The 18,468-nt window shown below is 33.1% G+C and overlaps 1 protein-coding gene across 5 annotated transcripts in view; it reads left to right on the forward strand.

Moving 5' to 3' along the window:
• The window catches only part of LOC125049851 (ephexin-1), an 81,431-nt gene that overhangs the window by 33,321 nt on the left and 29,642 nt on the right, over positions 1-18,468 (forward strand). For all 5 annotated transcript variants that reach the window (XM_047649322.1, XM_047649325.1, XM_047649324.1 and 2 more), the window contains 2 exons: positions 8,235-10,906; positions 11,185-11,276. In XM_047649322.1, coding sequence (XP_047505278.1) covers positions 8,271-10,906; positions 11,185-11,276 — 2,728 coding nt within the window. In that variant the 5' untranslated portion in view covers positions 8,235-8,270. The remainder of the gene's footprint in view (positions 1-8,234; positions 10,907-11,184; positions 11,277-18,468) is intronic.

The following is an 18,468-nucleotide window of genomic DNA, read 5'->3' on the forward strand; positions in this document are numbered from 1 at the left end:
GGGGTGTATAGTAAAAATATATAAAAAATTCATGACATATTTTTCGCCTAAAATTTTAAATTTTTCACATGACTATTTATAATTAATCTTAACATGTGCAGCGGAAATACCGCATAGTCTATGACTAAATATTAAATCCAATTTTATTAATAGTTAGTTACAAATGCATAGTTTTTGTTATGCGAGATGTTCTCCTTTCAGGACTTTTTAGTATTTCACATCAAATTTCGATTTAAAATATAGGTTTAAGTGTCTCTTACAATGGATTTTGTTAACCTGAAACTAGAACATATATATTTATGTTATAATAAATCCTAGCGGTCTATTCCTCCATGTGCAGGGACTTTTTCGTACATGCTTTTTACTAAATAAGGCCGGCAAAGCACTCGCACCCTCTGGCATTGTGAGTGTCCATGGGCGGCGGTATCACTTAAGTTTAGGTGAGCCTCTAGGGAACTTTGATTTTTACAATTATTCATGACCTGGAGCACTACAAGCTTATTCGTCATATTGAAACACTTCATTTAAATCATCTGATGATTTTATTTATTTATAAAAGCTTGCCAACGCTTGGCACACTGATACATTGATAAAAGAAAAATAAAATACAATTTTTAATGTGTTAAGCTCTTACAGGCAAACATAGCATACAAGAAGTATTAAAATTAATTAAGCAAAACAATAGTATAATTTAAATAAACATTAAAAGAAAATGATAAACCTCAAAAATCGCTGCAAATCCTAAGATACCTCGACCGTCCACGGACAGAGGAGGTATACTTGATCATACACAAAACGATTAACATCTGAATAAGGTTCTACTAACATAGGTACTGAAGGTAAGGTGCTCCAAGGCTAAACCGGTCAGACAATCGCGTATAATACGCATTGTACAAGCAAACAATACGAAGGATGTTACGACAGACAAACACCTCGTTATTGATATAACATCATTCAATTCCAATTAAATTACAACATACATAATATATATGTCTTATTATGATACGCTACTTGTTAAATCAGAAATAAGAATGGATATGTCACCAGTTCTGTGATGCCACCTCCTGCAGAATGTTCCCCCTTTTCTTCGATATCCGAGGTGGAAATCTATTTGCGCATGCCCTCAAAAGTTGCAGGGGTATGTGGGACTCAGAACAGAATCTCTGCTATTCAGATTCTAGGTGAGCAATACCCATTTAAACCACCTCAAGTAGTTCCTATAGCAGCGTTGCAGAGGCTCCGGGGTCGCTCTCGCATTCTACGGGGATCTCAACGGCATGTTACACTCAAAAACCTCAGGTGGACAGAATGTAACCTAGGACCAACTTCAAATATAAATATCGATTAAAAACCCCCTAAAATTTTTGTTATCGGCTTGGTTTGAGAGGTAATTTCAAGTAGGTATGCATCAGAAATACATTGAAGTAGTATTAAATTTCGATCTTGGACTATTATATCTTTTTGATATTTCAGTTGTCACGCTTTGAGTTTATATTTGGTTTAGTTTATTGGTTGGTTTCGAGGGTTAATATAAATTGTAATCGTGATTTTTTTTGAATTATAAATAAACCTACACATAAATATTCTCCGGAACAATTAATACCTCCTACACAAGGAGATCTTGATTCTCCTTAAATTTGAGGGAGATGCTGTTTTGTCTTAATATTAATAGAAAATTCGAGTACCTTTTTTACTCGAATTTTCTATCTAATGCGCGGTCACATTGTTTTACGGCCATAGAGCGATTTTCATCTCATCGAAATTTAAGCATCTTTCGAAGGCATAGCAAAGTATAATACTAGTTTTTTTTTTATTCTTAATCCATCTGCAATCAGCCTCTTGGCTTTAATGAGATTTTATGAACTAATAATATTAATATAATATTTTAAAGCTATATTCGTTATAATCATTTATGTAAAAAAAAATGTATTTATATATCTTAGGTTTTAAAATTAGGATAGAAAAGTTTAATAAAAACATAAACAAAATTTATACTATTATATTAATATATTTTAGTATCAATTATTATAATCGGATATATCCTTCAAGCTTATCTGAGATCAAACATTTCTTAACCGGATAATTACAGTAACATTCTAGCTATTGCATCAATTATTTTACGAAAAATCTCAATACAACGGCTTTATACGACTTTAATATTTGTCTTACACGCAATAGATAATTTGATACGTAACGTTATTCAGAACTTCAATTTCAAACAAATTTACTATAATTTATAACTGTGTGTGTGTGATAATATTAAAAAAAAATTCAATAATCATTTTAATCATATAGGTAACACATTGTACACTTATGATCATCAAAAAAAAGAAATTATGAAATGCTTCTAACTTTACATTTAGTGCCAGTTCTCAAATCAAAGGCGTAGAACGGAAGAGAAGAACTGGCAATAAACTCTCCGCCACTCTTTTTAATCGCCATGTTTCTTTTTTTTACACAACGTTTGTAAGAAGCTGCAACCATTACACCGTGTTCCACATGACATCTTAAGTAATTAATATTAATAACATAAATTAAAAACTAAGACTTGTCCTCTATCAGCAGGAGGCATGGTGAAATAGGAGCACGCACTTACATTCTCGTGGGAACAACACGCAAACACATAGTCGAAATAACTAACATCACCATTTTCCTTCCCATATTTATCTATGGGACTGAGTGGAAGTACTGGGACAGACGATATGTCCTCTTATATTAACTAATTCAAACTGGTTTTTTTTTTTGTTTTTTTTTTAATAACAAAAACAAACGGAAACAAAACTGTAAAGTGCGCCGCCGGCCTCACATGTCTTTAACAGTGTTTTCATTTTCGTTTATGAGCGATACAAAGACATGTAAAATATTTGAATTGAACTTATCCACGTTCTTGAAAAACCAAACCAATTAAAAAAATATAAATTTCTTTGAATAGTGTCATATCTCGAAAATTATAAATTCCGCAAAACCCAGATACTGAGATGGGCAGGCCTTGGAAGTGAATGCCTGAAGCTATGGTACCACAAACAGTGGACGGAAAGAGGCAGGTCTAACAAGAGATGGATTACAGCGAAGATGACTTAAGAGTGCTGGAAGAGTACGAACTAGAAGTGAGTCACCAAGGATCGAGTGGAAGAGGCTAAGTAAGACCCACATAGTGTTGTAGCGCCACTGGAGGAATTTTTTTTTATAGAACGGGGGTTAAGCGGGCAGGAGGCTCACCTGATACCGCCGACCATGGACACTCCCAATGCCAGAGGGCTCGCGAGAGCGTTGCCGGCCTTTTAAGAATTGGTACGCTCTTTTCTTGTAGGACCCTAAGTCGAATTGGTTCGTAAATACTTCAGTGGGTAGCTGGTTCCACATAGTGCGCGGCAAAAACTGCCTTGAAAAACGCTCAGTTGTGGAACGGCGGACGTCGAGGTGATACGGGTGGAATTTCGTATTCTGCCTTGACGTCCGATGATGAAACTCAGCTGCAGGTATTAATCCGAACAACAAAAATAGGAAATAAAAAGGATGATGATATCCCATTAAGAGTATACATATAAAACTTATGCACTCCGCTGGCGTCCCAAAGTACCGACATATAGATATAGAAAATTACATTATATGAGTGTGTCACATGTGGAGATCCAAGTAGAGAACAATGCGCACATTGTTTGTGAGGACGATAGCATCTGCGTCAGATTATTACGCCCGTTTTTTTTTTATACTTGTTTTGTGTTATCAGCCAGCTATTTACCCACATAAATACTTTTTTTTGTTAACCTTGTTGGAATCTGCTGAGAGACTCCCTCGACCAGTGCCTCCTTGAATCTGTAAATATATAACACATTTTCTACAGTATACAAAAATTATGCTAATTCCAAGAACACAAATTAGATTGCCTGCGTTTCATAATCGAAAAAACATGAATAATTGCAAATTATTTCGATTTCGAAGAAACACATCTGACTTAATAATCCTATTTATTAGTATTAATATTTGTTAAGTTCGTACATAAAGATTTAGAAGCTAATTTTGTTATAACCTAATTTCAGTCCAGATGCATTCCGGTCATTGACTCGAAATGCAATGTTCCGATCATTGTGCAGTAATCCGTAAATCATTTAATCTTCAGCTAAACCATGATATAATACATGTACTTACATATTTATTATTTATTGGTGTTTAATACGAAATCATTTTGAGTATGAAAAATACATAAATAATACAGATCGAATCTTTTATTTATTGTATTATAAACCTGTTATAATGTTATAGTAATACTTAACTAGCATACGTCCAATAAGCACGGATGGCATTTGACATTTCCCACATCAACAATTTATAGACGTCATCGCGCGTTTTAGCGGGAAAACTTTTATTTTTTTCGATATGATTGAGCCATAATGGTGTTAAGTGTCAAAAAATTTGTTGTGATGTTGTCTGTGGTAAACAATCTAATACATAAATGTCTAACTAAATCAAATGAGTCCATTATTCAATACATGGTGTTATTAATATGCTATTTGATTTAACTTAAAACCTAAAACATTGACATTAGAGTATTGCTGTGTTAGGCTAAAAGGTAATTGATAAAGCTTTAAAAAAATCCAGTCTGTGAATTGAAAGTGAAATAATCACTGCATGACAATTTTTGCTTACAATATTTACTCTCTTCTATAATAATCGTTATCTAAATTTCTTGTCTATTAGTTATTTTTTTCTAATTACTACACACTTTCGAATCGTCCATTTGTCTACTTATTTAATAATTACATGCAATATGCAATACAATAAATTGTTCTCAAGGTAATGGAATGTATATAGCGACTCACTTGCTTTATTTATCAGAGCGTGGGGTTATTTACATTGAATTACACAAATAACACTTATTACATAGGTACATACATTGATGCCACAACCCTTCATTGGTCTTACATTTTTGTATCTGTTTCTCTATATAAAGAAGAGTACTTGTCTATGTAGACTAGTCTTCTGAACCTGACATGTTGATTTTTGGTTCTAAAACGTAATACCTCAATGTTTTCCATTATCAAATGAAATTTTAAAAATAAGGGTGTGCCGTGTGAAGGCATAATGTCTAACGCTATATAGAAATTATGTTTCAATTACTAACATGCATTTAACGGTTTTATTATTTAAATGTTTATTGTATTACATTAATTTTTATTGAAATATCGCAATGTATTAATTCATTTACAGCATTTAACAAAGAATATAATAAAAACAGTTTCATTAAAATAATTAATGATATACAATTATTGAAAAAGGAAAGATAGAAATCAATCAATGGATCGAGTAGGAAGAATCAATAATTCAATAAGTATTTTTATTTATTTAAATAAAAAATATACAAAACATTATATGACGGTGGAACATAAATCTAAAACTTTTGCGTCCACCGAAGCGTCGACATTCATAAAAATAATACTTTATAATGATTGGTTAACATACTAAATATAACCTACTACCAATGTCTGTTATACGCATAATATCAGGATAATATAACAGGCAATTAGTAAGCAAGAGATGGTGTACAACTGGGGTCAATTCTCGGCGTAATACTGTTTATATATTTATATGGCGTTATACTGTTACATATTAAAAGTTTTTCTGAATTATGATAAAATACTTATTATAAAAATACTTATTAATATGGTCAAGAATGCGTTAGAAATGAGACGTTCCGTTATAATGATACAAGGTCAGGAAAACACGCGAACAAAGTTGAATAGATTTTTAATGAAATCTTAAATAAAGGTCGTCACACATCATAAGAAAAACTTATTAATAATTATTGTCAATAAAGTCATTATTAATTAATTCTTACTCATTCTTGGAATAGCCAAATGAGTGTCATTCCAATTTTTTTTTGTTATAATAATAATATTTTTTGTGTTTCGTTAGTAATAAATGTTACGTCTATGGCAATGTGTGTCACTATTTTATAATCTGAAATTGTTTTTAAATTCTTGTCAAATAGCGTATGGAAAATCCAAGCGAGTTGTTGCGTTCGAGTTGGTAGACATCATATTTATGTATTTTTATTTAAACATCAAATTATAATATTAGTAAAAGCAATTAAACATGAAAGTTAAGTGATTTAACATTTGAACCTTTTTAAAAGATACATTTGATTAACGAGACGAATGCATGAATATGGCGTTAATAAAATGCATGACGGCACGAGGATAATTGTTATTAAATATTATTTTGTACTTTCTTTTAACCGACTCCAAGAAAGAGGAGGAGATTATTAATTTGACGTGTAATTCTTGTCTGCATAGCTCTGTCCGTGGACCGATCTAGACAGGTGAATCGAATTTGGGCTATGGCAGTCCAATTGATTGTTTTAAGATAATATCTGAAATATCCCATGAAATTATATTTTTTTTAGTAAATTTAGTAATAGGCTTAGTAGATTTGTTAGATTAGACCCATCGGCGACTTTTCCATCTAGAATGCATAAATGCCGATGAGTGCTTATAGCAGTTACTTAATGAAGAGTAAAGCCAAGTTATGGTTATAAAATCTTTATTTACATTAAAATATTAAATACATCTAAGTAAAACTTAATTTGGCTATACTGTGTGATGGTGTAAAAGTAAGGGTATGGACGTGAAGGTGTGCTCATGATGCAAGTTACTTAGCGCTATGGATATACATACTTAATACTCCTTTTAAAAATGTTCCGCGATAGCTGAAACAAGTCAAGGCTTAAATAGTGGTCAAATCTCTGGTCTGCGCGATACAGTTTTTTTGCTTAGTTGGTGCTGATGTGAGGAACTTGAAACAAAGCTACGAAAGTAGGCAGAAAGAAATAAAGAAAAGTATGCAAAGACAATTAAATTCTCTTTGGTTATGTTAAAATGTGTTATCCGAATGCGATACTCTGCATAGAATACTGGCTCTTTGACATGAAAAAACATATTGTCTATGCGGATTTTACACAGGTGTTCGATTAGGCATGCATCTCTATGGCGGTCTAAAATTCTACTTACAGACATTTTCCTTTAGGTACCTACTTAGTGTAGTCGAATCGAAGAGAATATATGTTTTGTAGCTGATTTATTTTTTGCAGTTTATTTTCAAATACCTAAGTATTTAGTTTACCACGTTTATGAGTTCCAACATAGCTGCGAATAAATAATACGCTATCGATAATTATTGCAAAGCGATTTTTTTTTTTAAAGACAATTCACACCAATTGACCTAGTCCCATGCTAAGCTGGTGAAGCTTGTGTTATGGGTACTAGGCAACGGATATACATACATATTATAGATAGATAGACATATAAAAACATATTTAAACACCCAAGACCTAAGCACAACACCAAATGCTCATCATATCGATGTTCGTCTCAGCCGGGGATCGAACCCAGGACCCATGGATTCGCAGTTTGGGGTACTAACCACTAGACCAATGAGTCGTCAGTCATTTTCAATTGTTATTTGTAGTACCAGTGTAATTTTTCTTGCAGTATTATTTATAGTAATAAATATAACTAATAAGGCACTAGTGCGAAATCGAGACGGGTCAATATTGTATGAATAGCGTTAACAAAAAGTTATCTGTCAAGGTCACAGACAACCGGCTGTTACCTGCCAAATAAGACTCGTGTCAACAACCTCTAAATTTCTTTGCAACCTTAAAAGGCCTTATGTCACGTGGGTTAAAATGTGGCTTAAATCACTCTAAACTAAACAAAAACCTTTAGCTTTTTTCGGGGTCTGTCATCCATACAGACTATCAACTAGATCGTGTATAGTTTAGTAATTACAATGCACTTCATGGCCACCGGTAACATTCCATGTCCACATAGGACGTAAATCATTTGGCGTCGTAATTTTTGTAATTAATTAAGTAATAATAAATGTTACGTTTAAATTTAAATATATATACGCGATGTATTGCAACGCAAATTCTATTATGTATATTGTTTATATTTGACCTATTCTTTTTAATTATTCTTTGGTCCAATAGAAGGAAACAATTTCTTTGATATCTTACAGCACTCTCCTGTTTAATGCAATAACGTGAGAGTACACCGAACAATAAGCTCTTTATAAAAAAATATTACACACGTTCATTATAAAGTTTCACTATCTACCGAGAAATTAGCTCATATTCAAGTGACATAATCACTAAACGAATGAACCAAAATCGTACCACATTCAATTACGAATGCAAAATACTTCCGACACTCACGTCTCGTTAATTGTTTCAGATGGCGTAGAAAACCGGTCGGAGAGATTCAACACAAATGCTTTTTAACAACCTAATGGAAGGTGAAGCAATTGCAGCAAATACAATCATATCATCCATAAAAAACCTTAACACAGATGGAAAAGACCGTGGCACTATTAAAGCGCTTTTAAAGAATTTTATTTTACCAGAAACAGATATGGCTATCAAACATAAACATAGTCTTAGCGAAAAATGTGTTTACACAGTGCCAATGAAACCACCAATGTCACCTTCATATCAACGAAAAACAGTGAATGAAGCGAAGCAAGCATTTTTAAATTCCACTCTAAAACAATCAAAAGGACACGGACAAGCCAGACAAGAACCAACACTGCATTATGCACAAATAGCGATTACTACAAGTGATGACACTCGAAGTACAGGAGGGGGAAAAGACGCTAATGTAAAGCCTAATCCTAAAGATAAATCTAATCCAATAGACATTCCAGCTTCGATGAAGAAAAGAATTGAACAGCAACACAGAAAAGTTAGTTTTAAAATCAAGAATGCATCTACCTTACATCGTCGTCCGCCTATTGTAACAACAATGACTATAACAAGTAATAAAGTTTCAGAATTAACTAAGAAGTTCAATGATTTAGTTAACAATAGTTCATCCGGAATAGTCAAACAATCAAAATTAGTTAAAACATTTGAAGACTTACAGACTGCATATTCCGCTAGTAACAGTTCAACACCATCATCAACACTAAGTTCCAGTCCAAACATTAAAATTGTTGTACAAAGACATAGGAGAGGTTCAAGAAAACGTAACAGTAGAAAAAGATGCTCTAGTATGGATTCTATCGATAAATTAGTCCTTTCTGACAATTCCAATAGCAAAATTCGCGTGATACGTTCGAAATCTGATGGGAATAGAATTCCAAAATCACCTAAAAAGCGTTTAAAATATCCTGATTCAAATGGTCAGAGTGGATCAGACTCTGTTGATGGCAGTCCAAGTAAAATAATTAGTAAAACAGAGAGCCAAAAACAGAGCAATGTTGTCAAAAGCGCTATTAAAAAGTTTGAATGTGAAATAAATGCTCAATCTAATCAAACGAATACGTTGCAAAGAAATCGAGGGGTTCACAATGTAATAACAAATAAAGAAAAACCAAAAGTACCTGAAAAGAAATCATCACTTGTAGTAACAAAAAATCTTGTACTTAAAGATGGTGTACCTAAAATAAAAACAATTAAACCTGTTCTAGTCGACTTATCAACTAAACAAGTGGTTAATATCACTCAATCTGAATCTTTTAAAAAGAAAGAACCAATATATGATAAGAAGAAATTTAAAACTAATTATATTCATTCGGAGAAGTTACCATTACATGTAGTTGAAATTATACAAGAAGAAGGCAGTGGACCTTCTCTTGCTACTTCAAATAATGATAATGTATGTGAATCTCTTAAAAACAAAGAAGAAAAACTAATTGCACAAGACATTGAAAATTCAATAACGCCTAATGAGTCATTTCTCTGGAGGCGAAAAAGTATCCAAATGTATTCAGATTGTGATAAACCAAATTCTGAAAATTCTTACGGATTTGTAAGTATTACAATGAATGATTCGTCTGGATCATGTACTGATGAACAACCAAATAACACTTTGCAAAAAGATGAATCTCAACCGAGTGATAATTCTGAATCTCAAATAATTGAAATTAATCAGTCTCAGAACGCTTCTGACTTCGAAAGTAATTTAATAGAGGCTTATAACAGAGAAGTGTTAGTCGGTTTTACCTCAAAACCTCCGAAAGACCAAGTTGAAGATGACTATGAAATTTTAGAACCTCGAGACGATAACGTTGTAGTTGTCACAGTCAAGAGCGATAGAGTTTCAAAAATAAATTGTCCCCTTCCAGAAATTCCAAAAGTTGAAGAAAGTCCGCCCGTAGAAAATATATATCAATGCCTTTTAGAAATGAGGTCACATCCAGAAGGCGACGAAAGCAGCCTTCATAATTATGAAACATGTGGTAGTCAACTTGAAGAAAGAACTAGGGGAGATGGTGACAGCGATGATGGATACGAGTATTGTAAGTCACCGGTTAAACCATATTGCCATGCATCTAGTTCTGGAATTCAAATCGCTGAAAATTATAACCCATATGCATCTAACAATAAGAACTATTCCATAACGAAATCTGTCAGTGGCGCTTCAACAGTTAGTTACGAGAAAATAGGTTCCGATAGAATCTATGAGCGCATACCGCCTCGTCCTCCAAAATCAAAGGAAAGCAGTCCAAAAAATAAAAGAGATTCAATAATATCAGATTACAATGAAACTGAAAATATTTACGACTCCATCAAGCATCCAGATGGTGTTTCTTTATCGCATTGCTATGAGAGCATACCCAATAGCCCAAGCATGATTAAACTGAATACCGTGAAAAAACAACTGCCTTCAGCTGTTCAGAAACGACTTTCTTTTGATAACGTATCAAACATAAGCCAATCAACTGTATCAAGTGAGCAAAAGACAAACAGTATTTATGGCCAAAGATCTGTCTTAAGTTATAATGGACAGGAGGTACTCTTCCAAGTACCCAGTAGCGAGACCAGCGTTAGTGATCGAAGCGACAGGAGTGATGACTGGGTAGACATATCTGATGAAGAAAAGACTGAAGAAAAGAAGATTATCATGTATGTTTTTTAATATTCTACATTATTTCTTATATTGGCCTTTTTACATCGTTTCATTTTTAGAATTATAATACCAATAAAACTAGATTTTTTTTATAAAAACTAGTAGTTTACTACAGTATGCTGTAATCTAATGACCCAATAAAATCCTGTATATCACTGAATGCATAGCAAACATTCTTATCTTGATAAAAGCTTTAATAACATTCAGTGTGTTAAAAGCAGGGATATGGATAATACATATGCGTACCTAGTACAATTAGCGTTATGTATTGCAGTGTCCAAGAAAGGAGCCGTAGGAAGGGCCTCGCATGGTCTCAGAAAGTGAGACACCAATGGCAAAATTCTCCTAAACAAAGCGAAAACAAAGGTATGTGTTACTTTAAAATGTTCGACTTGAATGTTCGGTTTGGAAAGCAACAAATCATATTTATTATTAAATTGAACAGTTGCTGTCTTAACAATTCGTCTTTTTACTTTACAACGCCATCTATGGAGCGTTCAAAGTACTGTATTCGATTACGCCAATGTAACTACATTGGCCATAAATAGAGGGCGCTGGACCAAGTGAAATTATTTTTAATTATTATGAAACCAAATGAATGAATATTATATATTTCCTAGCAAATTACACGTCACTTACCTAACAACTATAATAATGGTAATTACATATTCAAAATAACTTTCAATTGTAGACGGCTTGTCTGTGTATGAATATTCATAACAATAACGCAAAATAATTATTGATCTACGAGAATAATTGTATTTGGTGGGTAGATTTGTATTTGGTAATTGCTTATATTGGGTTATTTGTTGGTTACTTTAAAATATTTTAGAAGCTTCGTAGACCTTTAATGGCCCTTAATATATTTTCAAGAGTCGCCATTTGCTAAACATTATTCTATAGAAAGTTTGTCAAATATATCTCAAAACACGAATTGCCATACGGACCATTCATAACGTTGTACTTCATGTTTATATCTCTTAGAACTTTTAGCTAGTAACTTTCCCTTTCGGGAAACTTGGTTTTGACAAGTATATCATAATAATGTGTAAATTGTGAACGCGTGGGCGCAGGAATTTGTTTATTTGCTACAACACCTACTTAAGTACCGCGTATCAAGTATTATTCACCTCTAAAATTATGAAAACTTAAAAATATTATTTGCATTGTCTGTGTATAATCGGAGACAAATTTTTTTAAATATAATTTTCAGCCTACTTCAAATCCTTAAGGATATAGGTTTATAATAAGGTCTGCTTAATTGTCGTATCAATATAATCCTATGAATATTTATAGTGTCATAGATAATTTATCGTTAAATTTATTCCACCATATTCTGTTTATCGCATGTGGATTTTGACTTACAAAAGATATATTTATTATCTGTATTATTACACCCAACATGCCGTGAGCTGTACGATATTGATTTCGATTAACAGGTCACATTACTTGCCCTAGAAAAATATTGTTACCTAGCAACACACGATATAAACGTTTTTTATAATTAATTATTTTAGTGTAGTATCTAGCTTTATATTACAGGCGTGCTTGGGCTTGTTCAAACTATCATCAGTCACAGGTAGACAATAACCCTAGGGTCACGTACGCCTACTTGTATATGCATATGTCAAAGTTAAAAATCTTGAGCGAAAGGTAACAAACACACCCTCACGTAGGAGTACATACCCTGGCTAACACACCATCACACAACACACTCGCATTAAGTATACTTAGTAAAATGTATTTAATTTTTTGACGTGATAACGTCTTTAAAATCGTTTTAGTCGGGTGACATGTTCAGAAACTTGTGTCACACCAAAACCTCACGAGCGCGATCGCAGGTATAACGAGAGAGAGACGGACCGATCTCCCGTCTCATCTCGAGCGCTGCCAGTCATTCCGTGAATGTATGAAGAAAAATGTATATCATAGTCGAATAAGTAAACTTGTCATTTTACACCCGAAATTTATCATCAAAAGTGTGAATAAAACGATAGATGTAATTTAAAATTTGAAAAAATTGTTATCTTCATTAATTCCTTACTTCCCAAAAACTTATATCACCAATAAGACGTTATCACGTAAACATCTCGATCCGTAAACCTACTTTACAAACAACCAATATTTTTTTTTCGTAAGGTAACTGTTTGAACCTTTATACGGATATTAAAGACTATAAAAGTATTCAGCTGTTGTCGTGACCGCCATCTTGTTTTACATTATTAATCAACAAGCTGGCTTTCGGTCAGACAGATAGTTAAACGTTTTCGACGCTGCTTTATTTAAATCAAAACGCTAGCGACTGGATTGAATATCGAAATTTAATTAAATGTCTAGAGATTCAATTAACTCTGATTTAACTACTTTACTGCGACATATATATTATTTAAACAATTTTTGCCTATATATCTAGTATAATTGTTTCTTGTGATATAGTTTAAGTTAGCTGTAGGAGTATCAAATAAACATAGCTAACTTTAACTAAAATATTAAATGTGCATTTCATTTGTCTTCACAATGTTTGTCATGAGAAATATTGTCACACAAAAAAGTTCTCTCACGATTTATAAGTAAGTTGAGACATCCTTGACATATACAATTAAATGCTTTAATTCTTGTAAACGTAGGCTTAGCCCCGTAGTTCTATTATGTTTCATAAGCTGAAGTTACTAGATGCAAAAACAGTTCGAATGACAATACAAGAGCATTGTTGGCCTAGTGGATTCAGCGTGCGACTCTCATTCCTTAGGTCGTAGTTTCGATGTGCTGTGAATCAATCGATTGTCTATGTGCTCATTTAACATTCACTCGGTAAAGGAAAACATCGTGAGGAAACCGGCTTGCTTTAGAGTTTAGACCCAAAGAGTCAAAGGCGTGTTAGGCTGATCAGCTACTTGCCTATTAGTATAAATAAACATGAAACAAATACAGATTTGAGCCAGACCTTAAAAAGTTGTAGCGCAACTGATTTATTTATTTTTATAACCATAAATATAATTCTATTGATCATCTGACAGCGCAACTCGTACGCAACGATTGCAAATAATGATGTACCATTTCGTTAAGTGTAGTTTCATCATTCTGCTATTTAGTGCTTGACCAGTTTATGTTTACCAATTTAGTTCTACGTAAGTTCACTGTTCATTATTTTTTTCTATATAGGTTATTTATTTATGAACGCGAAGAAACAGAGGTATCCAACACGGCTATAGGTGCCTGCATGTAAAACCATGATGTAACCAAAAATTGTTAAGCTATCTAATGCTATCAAACTATTAAAATCACCTTCCCAGAAGCTGTAGATCACTGCCGTGTAATGCTTATAAGGGAAATGTGAATAAATATTTAAATGCAAGGCGCCTTTATACTATGGGAGATTATAACTTAAGGACCTATCTAGTATCTGGTCGCCAAACTCCAAAAAGGTACATTGTTTCTTTCGTCATCGTTTCTCGAATGGAAAAAATATATGGTGGAGTAGTTTATGTATCCATTTTGAAAGTCGATACACGATTTAAATAACTTCGGTCGATGGAAAAAAATCCAAACAGCCAATTTTCGACACTTTGAATTCATTTTATGACGAAAATGTATATAGAACATGATTTTGAAATTTACACGATATATTTTATCGCAAGCCAAGTAATCCATTTCAGAAAAAAAATTGATAAAATTACATATAATTAATGTTTTACGTAACTAATTGTTATTACGGGCCGGTGCGCCTCAATCTCCAGCTCTCCACTGCGCCCCGCAGTCCACCCCGAGACACTGATACAGCAATTCGTGCTAGGATAGGGCATTAACAGTTCTTTTTATTATGACAGTATGATAATTAATAATTTGCATTTGCATGCCTAATATTATATGGCTGATTGTGCAGATTTAAAAAAATCAATCTGAATGAACCACTTTCTTTGCAAATAAACGATGTATTATTTAACATGTAAAATGCATGTATAACTTTTACTATTTCGCCGGAAAGTAACGTACTTCCGGATTAAACCGGAATTAAAATCGGGTTACTGAGAGTATAAAACTATCAAATTTTTATCCTCTAGAGATAATATCACGTTGAACTTTTATATTAAAAATAAATAAATTAGTGGTCAACCTTTTAAGGTTAGGGCCTCCTTTCTGTATCTGTTTCATGATCATTTGTCATCTATGTGGCAACTAGGTGATCAGCCTTTTCCTGACACACGCCGTCAACTTTTTGGGTCTAAGGCAAGCTGGTTTCCTCACTATGTTTTCCTTTATCGTTTGAGCGAATGTTATATGCGCTCATAGAAAGTCCATTGGTTCACAGTAGGGGATCGAACGTACGATCTCGAGAGTAAGAGTCGCACGCTGAAGCCACTAGGCAACAAGCCAACAATGCTTTTGAACTTTAAATTATACCTCAGAATATTATGTTCAGGTAACTCCATGAACGGAAAAGTTTTACAAATCAAATGGACAAGGGCAAGAAACATTCCGCCATTCTTTTTAATATCCAAGTTTTTATAAATATTGTTGACAGGTTTAATAATAAAAAATACTATTCCTATAAATTTACTAAGAAGTATGATAGATTTAAGCATTCTCTTCGCGTGATTCTCACATTCACTTATTTTTTGCTTCATCGTAGTTTCTAATATCGTATGCATTGTGGGAAAACAATCTATTGATAGATTTACTCATACTATATGCTATGTACATTTATAAGCCCTAGATTCGCCGTCAACATATATGTATATAACCCTATCAAAGTTACAATTTTGTAAAGGAAAATTGATACATCCGCTAAAGTTATTTCCCATAATGCCCAGAAGGCAATATGGCAAGATTACGTGGCCGTTCACCAACCAGTTGGACCGATCAAGTGATTCAGCGCTCTCAAAACTATGCACTGTTTTGAGGGCATAAGAGAGGCGCTATCCGCTCCAGATGTTTCCTTGCTCACCATAACGCTCAGACATGAGCTACTAAGGAAATAACTAACATAATTCTTTCATCTCTCTCCAGCAAATTGTGTTTACGCTGTGATAAAAAGAGACAGGTACTTTATGAATTAGGAAGTCATCCAAATAATATCGCTTTATCTATTTCATACTAAATTGCACATTTTTCACGAAGATTAAATTTATTATAACTTGTCAATGAACTTTTATACAATAATAAACATTATCGTATGGATTTTGTCTAGAGACAATATAATATGAATAAGCCGCCATATTATTCACATTCCAACCATTCTTTAACATTATGTAACAAACGCTATTGATTTCATGTTCAGTTTCGTTATCGAAATTACATGAAAGGTAATAATAGCTTTTGATGTATTAATATACATAATGTCAATCATTTCTATTTATGTTGTTTTATTATATTTATTCATTAATGATATATTTTTAAACCAATTTCTGGAGCATCATGTAAAACTAAAAGTTTCTCTAAATATATAATAATTAAATCTTAAGAGCAACTTAGAAACGAAATCTAATGCCCAATTAGTTAACGACCGATTTAAGGAAGTAATTATAGCAGTAAAAGAATTCTGAATTCAATGCAAGTACAAGTACAATCTCATTTTAAATATCATGTAGGACAATTTGCAACAGTGCAATCGATCTATTAACATGGTCGCTTATTGCAAGAGCCGGAAATTGCTTGATGCACGATGCAATCTGCACGCCCTGAATTTTAATATTGTTATTTTTTTGTACAGCAGATTTTAGTTAACCGTACGATTTTAGAAACGCGAGCTTAGACCCTTCGACTAGTCGTAGACAAATATATTTTTAGATGAAGGAAAATATCGTGAGGACTGGGCAAATTACCAAATTACTAATGAAAAGTCTAACAGACAGAAATGTACAGTCACCCGGTTTCTTGTATATTGACGATATAGATTATCAGTCCTCATAAAAAAAGTGGCACTACAACCGTTTTAGGTCTGGGCTTCAGATTACTGTGTTTGTTTAAAAATCATTTGTCAATCTAATAGGCAAATAATAAAAAATAATAAAAAACAAATTTAAAGAGTTTGGTCCCTTTGGCAGTGTACCTTTAACACTATCAGCATTCCCTCGCTATATTGCTATAATTATTCGTTGAGCGAGAAAAGCACCAGCTCTGGTCATCGGTACATATTACCAGGCACCAACTTATATCTTTAATTAGCGCCTGTAAACGTAGGGAAGTTGGGCATAAAAATATATTTTATCTGTTAATTACGCCACAGATGTAATGCATTTCTGTAATTATTCATGTTCCAATAACTCAGACAGTATTCGTTTGCTTGTTACGTAAATACTAACATTTACATCTCAATAGGTACTAAGAATAGAAATAAACCTGTTTTCTGAAATGCGACTCCGATGCCAGTCGCCGGCTGCAGACAATCAGACCAATTGGCTAATATTAATTCATTTTACAATGCTTCTAAGGGAAAGCTTGTTGAAGTGAAACTTCTTTATCGGGGTTGGAAAAAAATTTAGTGTAACATTTTTTCGTTACGCGTCACATTTTTCCGTTACGCGCCATCTTTTGAAGTGAAACTTCTTTATCGACGTATGGGAGAAATTTTGTAGCAGGTTACGCGACATGTTGCTTTTTGAAGTCAAACTTCTTTATCGGCGTTGGAAAAAAATTTTCACACATTTGTCACATTTTTCGGTTACGCGCCATCTTTTTCTTGTCCCTACCACGGTTGATCCGAAGAGATTCGAAGCCATTAGTAACAAAAATATATAATAACGATAACAATGATAGTAATACTAATAATTCTATTACAATTAATGAAATTCTGTAATAATCTTAGTACTACATAGTAGTACAGTAATAAGTTAAAATGAAATAATTGTATTTGTATTCGTGTCTATGATAATAAAAGCCTTTTGTTAAACTTTATCTAATTTAACTTTATTTAACCAATTTGTGTAAAGTTGCATATAGTAGATCATTTTTCGAAAAATAAGGTCATAAAGAAGTTTCACTTCTTACGTGTGTACACCTAGTACACGCACACGTTTTTTTATTATAGAAGTATTTTCGAACGAGACTTAAAAGGCCGGCTCTTGCGAGGCTTCTAGCAGTGAGTGTCCGGTATCACTTAACATCAGGTGAGCCTCCTACCCGTTTGCCTCCTGTTACATAAAAAAATTGAACCTAGAACCTCGACTTACGTCTGTATACGCTTTTGGGAACCAGATATTCTTGACGTTAGTAACTTTTTTTGCTGTAAAATTAGATGAATGAAGGAATTGTTGGTAGAGAACATGATGTGTTTAATTGCTTTGCTTTGTTCCATTTGTTTATCTCTTATGTAGTTTTGCACTTCTTGCTCATCAAATTTTTTTTCTCACATTGTTTGCCTGGAAGACATAGCTCGAAAGCCATAAGGTTACCAGGTCCATATTATTTAACTGTTTTAATTGTACTGTATTAAAGTTAATTTTCACCTTTGTAGACAATCAGTATGCACTTTTATAAAGGAGATTTTGATATATTGGCAACAATAAATCGTGTTTACTTTTGCTTTTATCTGTAAGATGTCGTAATAAATTATGAAGAA

Source organism: Pieris napi, chromosome 5 (assembly GCF_905475465.1).
Source record: "Pieris napi chromosome 5, ilPieNapi1.2, whole genome shotgun sequence".
Taxonomy (NCBI): Eukaryota; Metazoa; Arthropoda; class Insecta; order Lepidoptera; family Pieridae; genus Pieris; species Pieris napi.